Source organism: Bacillus rossius (assembly GCF_032445375.1).
Source record: "Bacillus rossius redtenbacheri isolate Brsri chromosome 4 unlocalized genomic scaffold, Brsri_v3 Brsri_v3_scf4_2, whole genome shotgun sequence".
NCBI lineage: Eukaryota > Metazoa > Arthropoda > Insecta > Phasmatodea > Bacillidae > Bacillus > Bacillus rossius.
Window position 1 is genome coordinate 33,557,467 of NW_026962011.1, and position 20,144 is coordinate 33,577,610.

Consider the following 20,144-nt stretch of genomic DNA (forward strand, 5'->3'; position numbering starts at 1 on the left):
GGTAAAGTAAGTATGAGGGCACAGTAGAGTCCAGGACTGACACTGGAAGAAGCACACAGCACCACTTGGACACCCGAGGACTGCGGGATACCCACATAACTTAGAATGTCACAACTTAGAACAACCATAACTTAGAATTCTTGAATAGAACCACATAACTTAGATATGTCATGAGTTAGATCGATCATAACTTAGAAACACACAATGTAGAACTGTCATAACTTAGAAACACACAACTTAGAACGTTCATAACTTAGAAACACACAACTTAGAACTGTCATAACTTAGAAACACACAAATTATAACTGTCGTAACGTAGAAAATTCTGCCATGTGTGTTTCTAAGTTATAACAGCGACACAGCGACGGCAACCTCTCAGCGAGGTTCGACGAGATTATGCTCTGGGCAGAGACGGAACGAACGTGCGGAGAAGACGCAGCACCCCGAGGAAACCCACTCGTTCACGGCGACGCCCGCCACGTTTCCCGCAGGCGAGGACCTAGGCTCGACCCCCGCGGGGTCTGGCCACCGGACCACCGCGGTGCTACGTCCGTGGACTGGTTGGATGCATCTACTCATGTCGCAGTGTTTCCATCCCTCAGTGTTTAAGGGCGTATGTCCCATTCTAGTTAAACTTGAAGACTTTTTGAGTGGCTGAACTTAGGCATACTGGCAGAGTCGAATTGTTAACATTTCTGTGCAGTATGGAACAAAATGGAATAAATATATGAATGATTTTGTGTTTAAAATCAATGTGGGTGGCTACTGATTGGTATTGTTTCAAATTCAGAAAAGTTTTTAGCCTTTTTAAAATCATAAAAATTCATATGATTAAAAAAGCTAGGTAATATTAATTAATATTTTCTGAAAGAAATAAAATCTGATTACCTAGCAGCCAGTAAAATTGACTTTAAAACTTAAAAGTACCAGTTTTATACTTAATTTCGTTCTCCGTATCCATACTGCACAAAAAACGTTTAAAATGGACTTTTGCCAGCTAAGTATACAAAAATATGCGATATATATATTATTCTTTCTGTAAGAGAAAAGAAGATAATAATACGTAAGAGCTGTATGTCCGCCATAGCCAGTCATAAAGGCGTCTTTCGCGCGTCATCTGTAGCACGCTTGTAATAATAATAACATACTATCACACTCAAAGACAGGGAGGTGTGTATCCATAATCCGACATTCGTTGCAAAAAAAAAAATTGCTCTATTACGTTGTTTTTTTTCTCCCCCATATGAACGTGGCCTGTTATCTCTTCGATTGTTTCAAGTGTTTGCCGGAGCAAAACAACTCCATGAGTCGGGGAGGGGGTAAATAATAAAAGGTCAATACGTGGCACGCGATTAAAAAAATATATATATCTCTCAGGCAGCACTCAACCATAGGTCGTTCATCAACGCGTAATCTACACAGGCTGTCCCATTTTTCACCACGCCAAGTAAATACATCGAGTTATAATATAGATCAGCTTATGTAAAACAAATTAAGTCTACGATTTATATTTATAATTGTTTGCAAGTACAAAATATTACTATTTAAGTTTAATTTATAAACTTTTATTTCAACATAAATTAATTAAGTTAACATGTTGTTTACACTGAATCTTGATAAATTATGTCAATGACTACAGAAGGTATCTTCAGAAAAAAATGTTCTACCATAGTGTAAACGCCGAAGAAATAATTTGATGAAGTAAATACAAGTAAAAAGCCATACAATTTTAAATTCTAAAAACGAATCTGATATTTGTGAATGTAAATTAATTTAGAAGTATTTTGTACTTTTTGCGTAAATATCTAATGTTAGTTATTTCTTTGAGCTTTGATACACACATGTTCAAGAATATTACTAACATTAAATAAATATACATAGACACATTCATAAAACGTTTTCATAAATGAATTAGTAATACAATTTTATAGTAGGAAAAATAAGCGGTACTTTATACAAATATTGTCGACATATCTCAAAAGTAATGAATGTACAGGATGTAACGTAACATAAATGTTACCGACTTTGGGATGAGGGTTCGTCGTGTTAAGGCGTGCTGAAAAGATAAGTTACATTTTGCCAAACTGCGATCCGTAAATGAAGTAGACCACAGCAGGTATGCTAACATGAGGCGGGCGAATGCCTGGCAGTCAGGCCACCTGTGTGGCATGGTAGTCGACACGGCGTGATGCCGAACATTGAACAGCTGGAGCCAGTGCGGCACCACAGCGCCGCAGACGGCAGGAAGCAGCTGTGCCATGGAGAATGGCAGGTCGGTGGAGCCTGACGACATGCTCTTGGACAGCCTGCTCGCTCCATGTTCCTGCAGCCGGACCGCCATCTTGGTGCGCCCAAAGTTGCCTTCGTCCAGCAGCAGAAGCCACGTGACGTGAAGATGTGGCGCGTTTTGCACCTTCTCAATCAGGGATGTTTGGAGACTTGTGTAATTTAGTACTTCATTAAAACACATTAACAGTAAATGTACAAAATAATATGAGCAAAAATTATGAAACAATTTTTTTGATGTGACGTCTAATAAATCGATGAACGCCGGCTGCACGCACGAAAAAGTGTCCCGTAACGCACATTTTTCCGTTACGCTCATTGTACGCTTGCGCCGCATCTATCCCACTTCCACTCGATTGGAACAACCATCGATTTGACTTTTTCGAGGAATATTAAACTTGAAACACTCCCATTCGTTTCCTACTTTTCCTATCATCGTCCTATCCTTAACAGAATAACACAGATTGGAAGAAGTTAAATAGCAAACATGTATAAAAGTTACAGTTAAAATAATCTTTTCGTTAAAGTTATAAATATTTGAATTAATGAGTGCAAATAAAAGTAAATTTATCAATTAAATTGTAGATTTAATTTCACTCCTTTTTATCCATACAAAATAATGATAATTCAATAAAAATGATTCAATTTTATTCATAAAAGTATGCTATCATTTCATCAATGTTTTGTTATGACGTTTTCACGTTAAACTATCGTCCGTAAACCGACTTTACAGACAACTTTTTTTTTTTTTTTTTTTTGCTGGGCTGAATGTTTAACCGAATGAATGACTTGCAGTTACGGAGTTTTAAAGATAAAATAAAACAAATTTATTAGTTATTTTTTTTTGTATATTTCCATATGAACAGCGGCTGCTCAAAATTGCAATTGTGGCTTGGTCGCTCGATCCAGTCAGTGGAAACGTTGCTAGTGAGAAGGCGTGTCGGACGTCGTGTTTGCTTTGTTGCTCAGCATGGCGACACTGAACTGCAGCAACACTACTTCGTACGTCACGATAGCCCCGATCATCTGGAACAACGCGAACACTCAATTCTGCATGTGTATGCATCCAAGCTACTAGAATTCTGTTGAAACCAAGATGGCTTTATCTGGTTGCCATATCTCCACCTTAAAATAAATCGTTATGTGGCAAAGTTTTTTCAGGATTTTAAGTCTGGAGACCGTTAAAACGTCACGCATTGTTGATAGATACAGGAATTTGTGTTTAAAAAAAAAAGTGAGCGAGTCTTTCAGTAATCGCCAGTAATGTGTAACATCCAACCTCGGAAACGAGCATAATCTCAGTTATGTAGAGTAGAGCTGGCCCTACCCCTACAACTTCCGTCGCCTGTATTTTCGCATGAACTCTGCTCTTGAACTACCCAAATACATGTATTAAAAAAAAGAACAACATCGTATCAAATGGGGATGGGAGAATTTTTTTTATCGGACATAGTTACCTCCATTTTAAATTTAACGCCAAGTGCGTAAATTTTCATAAAGAAATATCAATATCTCGTTTTAAGGGATGGGAAAGGCTGAAGGGATGGGAAAGGCTGAAGGGATGGTTTCTGAAACCACGTGTAGACAGGAAGATGGGGGTGGCTATTTTTAAACCAGATAACGGAGTAAATTTTATCTTGTTTTAACATTAATTGTGCTTAAATTTATATATATTTACCATCATTATTCCTTAAGAGATTAAAAAGAGAGATGGATCAAAATCTCATGTAGACAGTACATGACCTTCCTCGTGTTTCGGAGGTCAAGTGTGCAAGTTTTCATCACAATTGGATGAATGGTTTAGAAACGCATACGGGAGAAACAAACATTATATATATATATATATATATATAGTATTGTTTCACAACTTATTTGTAACGAATTAGAAAAGTCACATTGCAATGCGTCGCGCTGTTCAAGACTACTGATTGCGTAACTAACGGTAAACAGCGGTGTCTTCTTTCTCTTCCTCCCTTCCTTTTCAAACGCCGTGGAAGTGTTTTCGCTCGATTTCTCGAGGCACCACAATCGCCAACTGCAGGCCTCACGGCTTCGCCCTACTTCCTGTTACACATTTCCGTCGCATTCATCGAAATAACACCCACCAAAACCGAGAGCTAAGTTGTTACACAACAAAAATATACGTCAGCAACAAGAGGTTTGGACTGCACCACCAAAAATAACTCACTGCCTCCACCGACATTTTTCTCAAATTTTTTTCAGAATCTCGGTGGTGGTGGTGGTGGTGGTGGTGGTTATCCCCCCCCCCCTTGCGACCGCCACTGGTTGAGACTCACCGCCAACATGAAGTTCCTCGTGACGTAAAAGAAGCGCATTCCCGTAAGGGCGATTTCATCCGCGGTTATCTGCACCTGGAGACGAGAAACCTGCAAGTCAAACCAAACACGAGATCAAACACAGGTCACCAGATCATGTCAAATCTTATCAGAATGGCACTCGGGAATAGCTAAGTTTCCATCGTCTGTCAGATCGCGTTCACCAGTTTAACTAGGCTTTACTTTACTTTGTCAGTGGCTCAGTGTTTTCTTTGACAATAGCTCAGTTAACACATGAGTACAAGAAATATATAAGCGTTCAGAGTCTTGCTCGTTTTAAAATGTAACAATCATGAGATTTCTAGCATAGCATTAATAAAAAGAGCTATTTTATGGTTTTAAAGCACAGACAATGGTAGCCGATGAATGTAATAATGACACATGCACAAAATTTATGTAAAAGAAACAGAACCTGCATTACCTTTCGTTATGTATAATGAAATAAACAAGTAATGGAGCTAGGTAAGTAATTTTACACTGACTTTGAAATAAATGCGTGCTGGATGGTACACCGATGAGTGAACGCGCGCTATTAGGATTTTGTGCTATCACAAGCGTGTTGTTAGAACACCTGATTGGTCCACGGGTTTTTATTCCTAGTCGGGTTCAGTTTGAAATATCTTCTTTCTATGTTTCGGGATAGGACTATTTTATTTCTCTTCACCTACATGTTACAAATAGCAATAGTTAATTATTACAGAAAAACGTGTTCTTGTCATTCCGCGTGTGAACTGCGCGCACAGATGTTTGGTGATTTAAGCCATAACAATCAAATGTGTTGTGTGAGGATTAAACGAGATTGCGAAATAGTTAATCGGAATATTATTCCTACTTGTTACAGTGTACTCGTTCAAAACAATCATAAAATTAATGGGTGCGTGTACTTATATGTACGCGCGTCAGAACTTATATGTACTTACTTAGCTAACAATGAGATAACTTTAATTTTGCATGCAAAAAATTAATAGAAATAAAATAATTAAAGGACTGGAGTGATATCTAAATACGGTTGGTAAAGTATAAATAAAATAAAATATTAATTTTAAAAAAATTGGTTGTGTGTATAGTCGGTTTACGGACGATAGTTTAACGTGACAACGTCATAACAAAACATCGATGAAATGATTGCATACTTTTATGAATAAAATTGAATCATTTTTATTGAATTATCACTATTTTGTATGGATGCAAAGAAGGAGTGAAATTAAATCTACAATTTAAATTGATAAAATTACTATTATTTGCACTCATTAATTCAAATATGTTTATTACTTTAACGAAGAGAGATTATTTTAACTAAAGTGTTTCAAGTTTGATGTGCCTCGGAAAAAGTCAAATCAATGGTTGTTTTTCCAATCGAGTGGAAGAGAGATAGATGCGGCGCAAGCGTACGGGACACCGCGTAACGGTACACAGCGTAACGGGACAATGTGCGTTACGGGAAAATGTGCGTAACGGGACACTTTTCCGTGCGTGCAGCCGGCGTTCATCGATTTATTAGACGTCGTCACGTCAAAAATAAATACTTAGTATTGATCCTTCTTGAGGTCTGAACTACTGACCCCAGCATGGTCGAGCTCTTCATTCCTGAATTGCAATAATTGAACCCCGCACGAGTTAACCCAGGGATTCCCCCCGTGGATGTGGGATAAGGGAGTTGGTGACGGGCAGGGGCGGAGCCAGGGGGGGGGGGGGTTAGGTGTTCAACCCCCCCCCCCCCTCCTTAGCACCATATCTTTAATTAATTTCTTATTCATCACTCAAACAAATTTCATATTAAAATTAATAAAATTTTAACCATTACAATATTCAAATTTAAGTACCGATAACTGCTAAAATAGCACTATTTTACACCTTAAAATCCAAATTTTCCCGGGGGAGTACCCCCGGACCACCCGCTTTAATACGGGTTGGGGGGGGGGGCGCATGCTTCTTAACACCCCCCATACACAAATCCTGGCCACGCCACTGGTGACGGGGCCGAGAGAGAGAGAGAGAGAGAGAGAGAGAGAGAGAGTGTGACGGCACCTCCTCGCAGTAGCTGTCCGAGGGGCAGTTGTAGAGCACGGGCAGCGCCACGCGGCTCTCGTCGTGCACCCGGGCCGCGAACAAGGTCACCGCCACGGTGCGCGCCAGCAGGAACACGAACGACCCGAAGAAGTACACGCTGTCCAGCGCGCTGGTCAGGTTGGGCCTGCGCGCACACACACACACACCCGAGACCACCGTCCCATTCCTTCCCGGCAACTTCTCGACGGGAAGCCTACAACTCATGTAGTTTCGGTTCCCTGCAAGAATCTCCGAACATTTCCGAAGTTTTGCGTTTTGGTAGATATTAACGCCACTTCAGCCGCTAAATCAGAAGTTTCCAATGAAAACAAGCATGTTGTGACTGACCTAACCTAACCTAAACCTTCGATTTTTTTTAAATTTCCTAGCCTAAATTATTTTAAGTGTGTAAGGGGAGGGTCCATGTTAGGGGAGGACCTAAGTGTTTCTCAGGCATTTTTGAGAGATATCCGAAGTTGCACGAACGTGGTAGGGAACCGAAACTATGTGAGTTGTAGGCTACCGGTTCTCGACACCACGCCGTCATGGGGAAGCCTTCATTTCACAGACGAGAGAGCCACACCCGAAGTTCTCCGAAGTTCATACTAGCTTTTTATTTCGTTCTATCTGATTGTATAAACCGGATTAAATTTTGCGGTCGATTAGGATAGGTTAGCTACATTATAAATACTTAAAAACATTGTGGATGTTTGGTTATATTAGGTAAGTATAACTACGTTAAAAATACTTTAAAATCATTTTATGGTTGCTTAGCAAATGACTTTTTAAATATGTAGCCATCCAGGGCTAGGAAACCGTTTACATGAGTTCACAGTATCTTTAATGTAGCTATCCTAATCAAATCAACCGTCCACAATGTTTTAAAGTACTTATTTATAATGTAGCTAACCTAACCTAATTGACCATTAGTTATCATGACTTACAATGAACAAAAAAAAAATAAAAAACCGAAGATGCAGGATCGGGCGTTTGGCTCTCTCGTCTGTGAAAAGAAGGCTTCCCCACCGACCAGTCCTCCAACATGGCGAGTCACACAGAGCTGGAGGGTTATGACGTCACTAGCGCAGCCGTGACTTGAGTTTCCATAAGATATTCTGCATATAGGATGTCACGTGCGATCGGCCAATCAAAATCGTGCCTTACCGTCTTAACGATTCTTCAAAATGGCGAAGATCTCATGGCCGATTAAATAACTGAAATAACGTTAATATGAATGTCGTTTGCGAAAATATTTCTTGCATAAAAACGAAATCATGTTTCTATAACTTTTAAAATCTTTGAAAATTAATTTCAATATATAAAGAATATTATTGTGATTTAAATTCATTCCTGTTTGAATTTTTTTTAATTCACAAACAGAGTAACAAGTTAAAAAAAATTAACCCGGCACTTTGATATATGATTTGATTTCAAAAATTTGAAGAAAAAAAATTATGTTTTTAGATAGCTCAAACCAAAACTAAACTCTCATAGTGTGACATGATTTAAAAAATATTTGAGGTTATCTGTTAAAATATATTTGATGGAGATAATTGAAAGACATTTTCTTCCCCTCCAACAATATTGTAAAATATTTTGGATACAAATATTTGACAGTGTGACAGGGCCTTTAGGATTTCGAATGGGAAAGGGGCCTATCCCTCCCCCCCTCCCCCAGCGTACGCCATGGAGAATGGTACACAGTGGCCATGCGGATCTGTGGTTTCAAAAGTAAATCACTTATTCGCCAAAATAACACTCAAAGACATGTGTATCATTCATCGAACCTTCAACAGCTTCGTATTTTTAACTGATAATTTCAATTTTAAAAAATACCAATTTATTAAAATACAAAACCCAAACTGCGTGCTTCTTTGTTTGCATTACTTTGACAGTCCTACTGCAAAATCGTACACCAATGTTAGGCACATGTGCCAAAGACAAAGTCGGTCCGTACGACCTCTTGGCTCTGATCACAATCACGTTCGACTGTTATATCCAATGCTGTGGTATTAAAATGCCTTAATAGGCGTACTTCTGTCAAGGTCTCTGAGCGAGCACATACACTACCAGGTCATTATTTTATATTTACGTCTAATGCGGTTAAATTTGAGAATTTTTTAAGTGGCCGAAATTCAACAAAACTAAAAAATAATATTTTGCATAATTAGCTGGCTAAGTTGAATTTTTGAAATTTGTGTGAATAAGAAGAAACAAATTGAATAAATAACTGACTTTTTGTTTTGTTTTTAAAGGTAATGGTGGTGGCTACTGCGTGATAGGGTTTTAATGCTTCCAGATAAAAAAAAATACAATTTAATTTAGCCTTTTAAACTGATAACATTCAGAGTATTTTAGAAAGCTAGGTAAAAGTAAATATTTTTTCCTGAAAGAAATTGAACCTTATCACATAGTAGTCAGTAAAATTGACTTTAAAAATAACATTTCCAGTTTTATATTACATTTCATTTTCCTGGTACTATATGCACGAAAACGTTAAAAATGCAACTTTGCCAGGTAGGCTAATTATGTAAAAAAATACGAGATATAATTTTTTCGTCATTCGTGAGAGTTTAGCCACTCAAAAAGTCAGCACATTTAACCACCATGTGGAAGTAACCACTGAGTGGCGTGTCCTGAACGAGCACAGAAGCGAGCACAGAAACGAGCACAGAAACGAGCACAGAAGCGAGCACAGAAACGAGCACAGAAGCGAGCACAGAAGCGAGCACAGGAGCGAGCTCAGATGCAAATACAGAAGCGAGCACAGAAGCGAGCACAGAAGCGAGCACAGAAGCGAGCACAGAAGCGAGCACAGGAGCGAGCACAGAAGCGAGCACAGAAGCGAGTACTCACGACAGCCCGTTGAGCAGCTGCAGGCAGATGAAGTACAGGTTGTTGGTGAAGGACAGCAGCACGATGCCGCTGATGTTCTCGTCGACGGTCTTGGTGAGGGACGACAGCATGGCGTAGTGCTCGCGCATCTCCTGCCACTCCTGCTGCCTCAGACTCTGGCGGCAACAACACCGTCCTTGTGACAATGTGAGCTGAGCGAGGCTGCAGACACTTGCACTTTTGACAGAGGACCAGAGCTTATCTCTGCATATTTTTGTGACTTTTGGCCAGAAATACTTAAAAAAAAGTGTGACTCAGTCTTTTTTTTTTATTCACATGGTGGTATCAATCAGGAAACAAAAATAGCAAATGTACGTGTAGCTGACTGGAAAGTTTATTTTAGTTTTAAATTAATTCGCGAATATTCCGGTGTTAACTCAAAACACGAAAAGTGCTTCGTTGGCCACATGCTCATTACACCGAACTTCCACCAAACATAACTTTCAAATCACTTGGATGAGGACCCGGTTGTTTGAATTAGGGAAACACAGTGGGAGATTAAAATGGGCGTGCTCTTAAGTTCTCGTTTCACTTACGTACATAAGTTCATTCCAACCATTACCGAATCGACACACAACTCCTCACATGATTTGGTTGGAACTACAAGAATTTACTTTGGGGAGAGCAGCAAATTGCACTAAGCAACAGATTCTTCTGTGGTTAACCACTTTGACCCACCATAATGTGGTGTTAACTTGCTAATTTTCATTTTCAGGTATCCGCGTGGAGTTAAGCATTTGTCACAGACCCACATGCCTGCTGGACGTAATCAAAAACATCTAAGGTATAAAAACACAAATATTATATATTTTAAATAACTTGATAACATCGACAGACATGTCACTTACTTTGCCATTAACACTTAGCATCCTCTGGTTCAGTTTGTTGTAGGTTTCTGTTAGGGCACTGCCGAGGAGACAGACGAAAATGTCAGTGTAGTTCCAGATGAATGTTGCTATCTTACTGATGATGAAGACGATGACTCCCATCCACGTCTGATATCTGAAACGTATCACATTTCAAACGAGATCTTTAATTTACTTTTATTGATACTGGTTTCCCGCCTCATCGATAGAGAAGTAATTTTATATAAATACAAATAACTCCATCCAGGGATATCAGGAAAGGGACTGATCAAAGCCAGTTATAAGAAACGACCACAATTGATCTGGAATAATTTCAATAACAAGAACAAAATGAAATCATGATGGCAGGATCAAATTCGATACCGGGTGTTATTGAATACTAGCTCTGTGCTTTTTTCCTTAGCCATACCTCACTCAATTTTAAGTAAACAGAAGGAAGTGTGTATACTAGAAATAATTATCATTACAAACCTTTCCATTTATTTCTTTATATGAAGTTACTTGAGGAACAGATCTCAGTACGATGACGTAGCCACTCTTTCGTGAGTTATCTACGATTGCCCAGTATCTAAGCAAAATATTTCTAAGAACAGCTTGGAAGCTTTGATTTAATATGTTCTGGAGAATTTCCAAAAGTCCATCAAGAGTGCGCGACATATCCCAATGCATGAATGGCAAGCCAACCGAAACAGCAGCCAATGAGGAATGTGCTGTGGGTCAATTAAAGAAAGGCACATCACTATAGTGGTGAATGAAGTTTGAATGCACTAACCTGACGACTGTAAAGATGAACGAGTGAGACCTGCAGGAATACACCCGCAGAAAGTCGTTCTGCCATCCCTCCATGTTGACTCTCTTCTCCACAAGGTCCTGGTCACCAGGACACACTGTCGCGTTGTGCTTCTTATGGAAGAGCAGGTCCGGTATGTTAGTCAGGATGCTGAGTATGTGTTCAACTGGAAGTTTAATTAAAACTTCTGTATTAGTCCATACTAAGTTCTTTACTCAGTCCGCGTGTGTCGTGAATATGTTGTACATAACTTGATAATTGTGTAAAAATATGTTTCTGAACACAAGATATTTTTGAAATGTCCACGCCATTTTTTTAAATGGAAGTTGTAGAGTAGCTGTATCACCATTATTACTGACTTAAGTCGATGGTTTGGATGATTCTGGTGATACCTTGGAATGACAGTGGTATGACTCAGGGACATAGCTAAAATTTGATTAAGAAGGGAATACAGTATACCCATTATATAAATTTTTATGAGAAAGTTTTCTTTAAAATTGAATTCTAAAAGAACATTGATTTTCACATTAAAATGATTTAAGGTTTTATTTAATTATGTTTACTATTTTGTTCCTAAGTCAATTTTTTGATAGTTTCGCTAACACAAGTAATACATACACATATAAGATAATTAATACACGAAACACACATACGCACACACAGAAAGGCAATTATACATTTGTGCGAAGTTGTAGAGTAGTATGTTTTGGTTCCTTCTGGGACAGGCGCCAGGCGCTGGAGCCGTGTGTACGCCCGCCATCTTGGATTGTGACGTTACGGTGGCCATCTTGAATGACCGTGACCTTGACCTTCAAAATTTGCCAAAATTTACCCAATATTCCTCAAATTTCACACAAATTTCCATTTTTTTGAAATAAAATTCCGCCAAAAAATTTAAAAAAATTTGAAAAATAAATAAATTCTCTTTTCGAGGGAAAAATTCCCGTTTCGAGAGATAATGTACCATTTTTAGTCCTTAAAAATACTTGAAGGTCAAGGTCAAGGGTCAAGGTCACGGTCATTCAAGATGGCCACCGTAACATCACAATCCATGATGGCGGGCGTACACACGGCTCCAGCGCCTGTCGCCTGTCCCAGAAGGAACCAAATCGTACTACTGTGCAACTATTTCTAGTATTTTTGCTGTAATAATGCTGAAGCGTAACGGTCTGGTCTAGCTACCGGCGAACAGTCTACCGAGTAGACCAAAAGTTGGTAGTAGTACGGGGAGAATCCACCATGTTTGAATGGTGCCCCGCTGAGGTTTCCTCAAAGGCCCAGGATTCTTGTTGGGAAGGACTCGTACTTGGGAGTGGTGCCCCGAGTGCTTTAAGGGTAGGTATCAGGGTTCCCTAGCCCTTTGACGTGCTGACGTTGTGAGTGACGAGGACAGCTCCGGTTACCAGCCTGGACAGCTGGAAGAGGTTGGGTAGGCCTCCACCGGACCGCGGGTTCGCTGGGTGATTGAGGAGTCCCAGTGTGATGCGGGAGACTGGGGTAGGCGCCAGAAGTGATGACAACTCCAGAGGGCTTAGGGAGCATCCAACTTGCTGGTGAGCTGAGTGGGGCAGGGGGCTGGAGGTGGTGCATAAGCTGGGATGGGTAGCCTCAGCCTCTGTGTATAGCTAACGGCTCTAACGCCCTCCTGGTTGCGTATGCGGCGTATCCGCATCCATGCCCATGGGGCCCCCAGCCTGGTCATCCTTATAGGATATGAAGGCTGGGTTATCAAAAAATAGGTTGGAGGAGAGATCCTCAAAACCTGTAATAATTATATAGATGGTTGCGAAACGTAAATGCGTTGGAACCAGTTTCTATCCTAGCGCAATGCACTGTTTTATTAAAATTGTTGCAGATATGTTTACTTACTGGGATTGGGTTTGGACACGTTATGGAATATGGTCCTAGAGTTCGGTTACGGTCAGGGGCGCAACAACTGAATTTCCAAAGGGGGGGCAATATACCTTTTTATAAAGAATAATCGATTCCCCCTATTGAAGCGGGGGGTCCGGGGGTCCTCCCCCGGGAAAATTTGTATTTCAAGGTTGTAAATGGTGCTATTTAAGCAGTTTTATTATCTAAAAATTGATTACACAGCACTTTCATTGCCCCCGTTTGCCCCCACTTCAAGGTTTCAGAAGGGGGGGGGGGGCAAAATACCCTTTCCCCCCCTGTTGTTGCGCCCCTGGCTTACGGTTGTGTCCCAACAAGGAAGTGCTCAGTCGCTACCTCACCCGAACGTCTAGGAACACCGCTCTAAAGCTACACTCACCCAGGGCGGTGGCCAGGATGACGCCGGTGATGACCTTGAACCTTAGCGCCAGCTCGGGGCGGCGCCACCTCCACGTGGCCTGCTCCACTCTGCTCCAGGCGGCCATGAGCGCGGGCCAGCGGCGGGCCAGCCGCGCGAACAGCCACAGCGCCATGCACGAGTTGCCGTAGAACACCGCGCCGGCCGTCATGTAGCCGATGCTTGCTGCCGGAGCAAGCCACCCATACAGTTATGTGCTCTGCTGTGTTTCTTACTACTAACTTTCTTAGTGCTAACTTGTGGATTAGTTTGAGGTTATGTGCGTTTGGGGTTATGTAGTCAACCTTTTTTAGTTAAACAGTGAATATTTTACAGCTGAATGCTTCTCAGTACTTGAGAATTTGTTAAAAGGTACCAGTTACCACGACCTTTGAATATTTTTTTGACCACTTCTGTGTAACTTGTAGGTTATCGATATTTTAACATTTTAGGTTAGTTTCAAGTAAGTTGTGCTGTGCTAACTTGGGAATTTGTTTAATGACTTTGAGGATTTTTTGAAGTTACGTTTGTTTTTCGTGTAACAGCTAGCTACAATGTTTTCTTAATTCTTCTGTTACAGTTCTCCGTACGTCGAGCTTCCTTCGCGTGTTCCGTACGTTGAGACCGGACGACATATTGCTGTGATGGATTCTGTTATGCAGAAATGCCATTTCTGCCCTGCTACCTTCACAGCAGCTAAGAACCGCGGTACCGTCACGAACGTCAGTGTGCTGACAACCAGTTCAACTTTACTGCAGCAAAACCCTCATAGAAAAGGGTGTTGCATGACTTCTTTTATGACAGACGCCACAGCTTTGATTGAACAGTATGCTTAAATGACGCATTACTATTTTCTTGGTCTACGAGTCTACACCAAATTAACAATTTGCTCGCAGGGCTATTTATTAGACATCATTAGAACCATGTACCTTTCATGCAAAATATTTTCTGACTAGCTGTGTGAAAATTTGTAACATTGTCTGTGTTTCGTGGTCGGGGTTATTTCAGGTATATTTATTCTGCCAGCACACCAATCATAGCCATCCAATGCGGAAGCAAAATATCCTAAATTGCCCGGAAAATAGGACCACGGTTCCGCTAGTAAATTACCACCAATTACAAATAAACAATCACCAGTCTATGCATACTTTATTGCAGTCTAATAAGCGATCAGATTATTTCGCAGAAATTACATGCCCCTAGTTATCACGTTTATATTCTGTTTCACAGGCCTTTGAAATACAATGAGGATATTATATAAAACATGTTAAAATCAAAAGTAAACTAGCCTAAACTAAAATTTATTATAATGAATTATTATTACTTTTCTTTAACATTTTCGTAACTTTGTTACCCAAAGAAAATTTGAAGAAATAATTTTATGTACATAATTTTCAAGATTTGCTTCTTGCAACTATTCAGACCTTCCTATCACGTAGCTATCTTGACAACTTCCTAAGATGATAACATTCTACTTAGCTTTAAGTCTGCCTGTATTCGGAAAATGTTACCAATATTTTTTTCTCGAAAATACTTTCTGGTACAGTTTAAAATTTCTCACCACCACCATCTATCAGCGTTTGGTAACATGTTAAAAACATCTACTTTTTCACAATTTACGGTTATATTATAAGAAGCAACAAATTCCGGAATTATCAAACAATATTATGAACTTAAACATAACCCTAAAAGGATGTACCATATATCATAACCTCAATACTTCGCAAACTGCGCACACCATGAAACTTGTTTACTTTGGAACTAATTAGCTCAATCATAGACTAAATTTTTGCTATTAAATAGCTTGCACACACATTTTAAAGCATATATGCTCAATCGGATTAATACAATACATCACACTCTGTTTGGGCAAACCTGCCTGCACTTACACATGAAACCTACGCCACTGATGCAGAAGGCCGTGATCATGTGTATGACGGACAGCAGCTCAACGACGCCCAGCACGAGCGCGACGCACAGGCAATAGACGAAGCGCGCAGACCGGCGGCGGAAGTACAGGTGGGCAGAGGTGGGAGAACAAATGCCATGCAGAGGCATCAGACCACAGCATTGGGCCATGGCGAGGATGGGCCCAAAGGCCTTGTGCAGTGTCTCCTCCTCCTGCAAGCAAAGCCCATCCAGCTCACTTCCCGCTAATACCTCGGAGATCATTTCCTAATGCCAGTACTCATGACTGTGCAGAGGCATCAGGCCACAGCACTGGGCCATGGCGAGGTTGGGCCCAAAGGCCTTGTGCAGTGTCTCCTCCTCCTGCAAGCAGAGCCCATCCTGCTCACTTCCCGCTAATACCTCGGAGATCACATCCTAATGCCAGTACTCATGACTGTGCAGAGGCATCAGGCCACAACACAGAGCCATGGCGAGGATGGGCCCAAAGGCCTTGTGCATTGTCTCTTCTCCTTCTGCAAGCAGAGCCCATCCTGCTCACTTCCCGCTAATACCTCGGAGATCATTTCCTAATGCCAGTACTCATGACTGTGCAGAGGCATCAGGCCACAGCACTGGGCCATGGCGAGGTTGGGCCCAAAGGCCTTGTGCAGTGTCTCCTCCTCCTGCAAGCAGAGCCCATCCTGCTCACTTCCCGCTAATACCTCGGAGATCACATCCTAATGCCAGTACTCATGACTGTGCAGAGGCATCAGGCCACAACACAGAGCCATGGCGAGGATGGGCCCAAAGGCCTTGTGCATTGTCTCTTCTCCTTCTGCAAGCAGAGCCCATCCTGCTCACTTCCCGCTAATACCTCGGAGATCACGTCCTCATGTCAGTACTCATGACTGTGCAGAGGCATCAAGCCACAGCACTGGGCCATGGCGAGGATGGGCCCAAAGGCCCTGTGCAGTGTCTCCTCCTCCTGCAAGCAGAGCCCATCCTGCTCACTTCCCGCTAATACCTCGGAGATCACGTCCTCATGTCAGTACTCATGACTGTGCAGAAGCATCAGGCCACAGCATTGGGCCATGGCGAGGATGGGCCCAAAGGCCTTGTGCAGTGTCTCCTCATCCTGCAAGCAGAGCCCATCCTGCTCACTTCCCGCTAATACCTCGGAGATCACTTCCTCATGCCAGTACTTATGACTGTGCAGAGGCATCAGGCCACAGCTTTGGGCCATGGCGAGGATGGGCCCAAAGACCTCAAGGCCTTCACAACGGTTCTTTAAAGTGGCGAAGAACACATTGGCGATTAAAGAGGTTACTAAAGTGTAATAACTAAAATAATGTTTATATGATTGTCGTTTGCGAGAATATTTTATAAGTAAACAGTAAACATAAAATTATGTTTCTATAAATTGTACACATCACTGAACATTTATTGTTATTATATAATGGATACTAACGTGAGTTTATTTTATACATTTTCAAAAATATTAAAAATGCAAAAAGTTAAACAATTCCACCCAGAACTGTGATGCGTTATTTAATTACCAAAATTTTGAGATTAATATTGAAAAGTTTTAGATGGCTCTGACCAAAAAATAAACTTTGATAGTGTGACATGATATAAAACATATTTGAGGTTGTGTGTTCAAAGATATTTGATGAAGAAAATTGGAAGCCATTTCCAGATTTAACGCCCTGTGACCTTTTTCTGTGGGGATACGTTAAATACATTGTCTACGTACCCGTACTACCGCAATCCTTAGTCGAGCTCAAAGAACGCATCAGTGCTGCAGTGCAGACCATTGACAGGACTGTGCTACAAAATGTATGGAATGAGCTCCGAGTATCGTCTGGATGTGTGTCGTGTAACCAAAGGGGCACATATCGAACGTTTGTAGGGGTGTAAAAACTTGAGTGAGGTTGTTTTTCTTTTCATACAGCTTCCATGTGTGTACATGTCGTACTTTTGAAAATATAGCCTTTTCAAAACGAATGAATCATTTATGTTAACCCTGTATATGGAGACAGACATTGACGATGTGATTGTTTGTTCCAGATGGCTAGTCCGCCACCCTCTCATGGGGTCCCTCTGACGACACTCGCCTTGCCTGCCTCCAGAGGCCGGCCGCGGTCGGCGGAGGGCTGCACCTTGCTCCTCCTGAGGACCAGCTGCGCCGGAGTCCAGGTTGTCTTCTGCGGCCCCGGCTGCATGTCGGCCACCCTGCGCCCGTCAAACGCGTCAAGCCACGCGATCTCCGGCACACGTCACAACTAGGGCGGCACTCCGCAGAGACGCTCGGGCGAGGTGGGAAGCCTACAACTCATGTGGTTTCGGTTCCCTGCAAGAATTTCCGAAGATTTCCGAAGTTTTGCGTTTTGGTATCAACGCCACTTCAGCCGCTAAATCAGAAGTTTCCAATGAAAACAAGCATGTTGTGACTGACCTGACCTAACCTAACCTAACCCTTCGATTTTTTTTTTAAAATTTCAATTTTTGAGAGCAACCCGAAGTTGCACGAACGTGGTAGGGAACCGAAACTACGTGAGTTGTAGGCTTCCCCGGGCGAGGTAGCGAATACGCACCGCCTTGCTGGGAGACGACACGTAACCTAACTCGCGGGCCGTGTTCCAGAACGTGTCCAAACCGAATCCATGTTTGGAAACAAATCGGCATCCGTCTTAATAAACGGTGCCCTGCGCGAGGTTAGAAACTATGGTTCAAACGCATTTTTAGCGAACGTTTCGCAACCATCGATACAATTGTCACGGCAACAATTTAAGAGGAAGCAGCACCACCATCGTTTTTTTTTTCTGAAGTACTTTTAAATTTGCAATTATTTCTTGTTATGACAATTTAAGTGTATAAAATGTATTCCAGGATAGTTTCGCTACCATGAAGTTTCACTTGGCACACCAACAGTATATAAAAGTTGATGGCGCCAGACACGGGTCCGCAATCTGGACGAAATCAACGAAAAAGTGAGATTTGCGCATGCGCGGAACCTGGGCAACAGATCGGCAACGGATATGACACCGAAATCCGTTACCTGTAAACAAGGGACTAGCCGTGTCCTATCGTGCACTGAGAATACAGTTAGGGAACAGGTGTAGCATATTCAACACCTAAACCCTTATTTTTTGTGTCTTGGAATTCCGTCCCTAGGCACGTATCTCGTTGAAATGCATTTCACTGAATATCCCGTGCATAAATCTACTTGTAATTTAGGCATCAGTGAATTTCACCGACAGTTAGTGGCTGGTATCGTGTAATTCACTGCATTATTGTCAATCAAAGAGATGCTCTGAAAAATCAGCATATGTCACTGATCAATTAGCGTACTTTTAAAAATATTACAAAGAACATGATGGCGCAGTTTCAACTGATGTAAATTCAGAATTTCGAGTTGTTTATACAATTTTAATCTAATTAAATAAACTAAAGAAAAATAGTAAGTAAAAACGAGTTACTCATTGCTAGTTATTTACCGGCTGTTATATAGATGTAATGTATATTTGTAAGATCTAATTTTGAATTCATTAATAATCCAACAATAACAAGCAATTACTGCACATGCAAGGTCACGCGTATAAGCAAATTTTTTAAAATGGAATCAATGGAAAAGGAATACAATAATGACTATCCTTCCGCGTGTCTAAGCGGCTATGTTACTACCAGCCAGGACAGCTGCTGATGTCCTTGCGAGACCGGGACAAGGCGCGGACGTGCATGACACCAGAGCTGAAGGGCGCGAACCCGCGCGGCGGACTGACGTCGGACGGACAGCGCGCGCCGAGCCGGACTGCACGGACAGCAGCGCGCATGCGCGGCGGACGAGCCGGGTCACGCTTCGACCTCCTTCCGCGGCCCCGCACGCACCGAACACCCCGGCTGGGAGGTGTCCCTGGGACCCGAGCTTGTTCCTCCGACACCTCCCGCCAGCCGGCGACATCCACCTTCTCCTAGCGACCACCGTTTCACGACTCACTGACCGCTGGGAAGCCTTCATTCCACAGACGAGAGAGCCGCACCCGAAGTTCCCCGAACTTCATGCTCGCTTTCCCCCCCCCCCTCCCCCCCCCCCGTTCTAACACATTGTATAAACCGGTGTGGCATTAAATTTTTGCGGTCGGTTAGGATAGGTTAGCTACATTATAAATACTTTAAAACATTGTGGATGGTTGGTTATATCAGGTAAGTATAGCTACATTAAAAATATTTACAATGAACAAAAAAAAAAAAATAACCCGAAGATCTACGATCGGGCGTTTGGCTCTCTCGTCTGAGAAAAGAAGGCTTCCCCTGACCACTGTTTCAACGAGATAAATGCTAACGTCGTACTTCTTGGCAATACAGCATTTTGGCTTCTACAAGGGTGGATCCAGAATGTTGGTCAGAGGACAAAATTAAATTTTACTAATACAACTTTATTGTATTGAAATATTTAGTAAATTTTCTTTTTGGTTCAGAATTTCCTATTATATACAGCACAGCAGTAAAATAATACTTTAGTATGTTTGGAAAACTATGATTAGAATTAGGAGAAAATATGAAATTTGTTCAGTGTTCAGGGGAAGGGGGATGCCGCTATGCCACCCTTCTTCTGGAATCGCTAGTGCCTCTTTGACACATAACTTTTGTATCAAAACATCCAATGGTTTAAAAAAAATCCTGTTTAAGTAACACATTATTTTATTCATTGTTGGCCAGATTTCTTTTTTCCGCATTGATTA

The 20,144-nt window shown here is 41.6% G+C and overlaps 1 protein-coding gene across 1 annotated transcript; it reads right to left on the minus strand.

Moving 5' to 3' along the window:
- Nucleotides 1-3,123: 3,123 nt before the first annotated feature.
- LOC134541783 (gustatory receptor 5a for trehalose-like) lies at nt 3,124-15,627 on the minus strand. Its single transcript, XM_063385451.1, has 8 exons — nt 15,402-15,627; nt 13,495-13,698; nt 11,205-11,388; nt 10,415-10,568; nt 9,528-9,682; nt 6,651-6,816; nt 4,584-4,673; nt 3,124-3,312 (listed from the first exon to the last, which is right to left on the minus strand). The coding sequence occupies exons 1-8, from the start codon at nt 15,589-15,591 to the stop codon at nt 3,211-3,213; spliced, it is 1,245 nt and encodes a 414-aa protein (XP_063241521.1). The 5' UTR covers nt 15,592-15,627; the 3' UTR covers nt 3,124-3,210.
- Between the last annotated feature and the right edge of the window lie 4,517 nt (nt 15,628-20,144).

Bases quoted from the DNA above. Each gene is read 5' to 3' on its own strand.
- LOC134541783 (XM_063385451.1), bottom strand. From the start codon at position 15,591: ATGGCCCAATGCTGTGGTCTGATGCCTCTGCATGGCATTTGTTCTCCC. The intron at 13,699-15,401 runs GTAAGTGCAGGC...TTGCTCCGGCAG, and splicing joins CAGTGGCGTAGGTTTCATGT to CAAGCATCGGCTACATGACG. The intron at 10,569-11,204 runs GTTAGTGCATTC...GATACGTTTCAG, and splicing joins TTCATCTTTACAGTCGTCAG to ATATCAGACGTGGATGGGAG.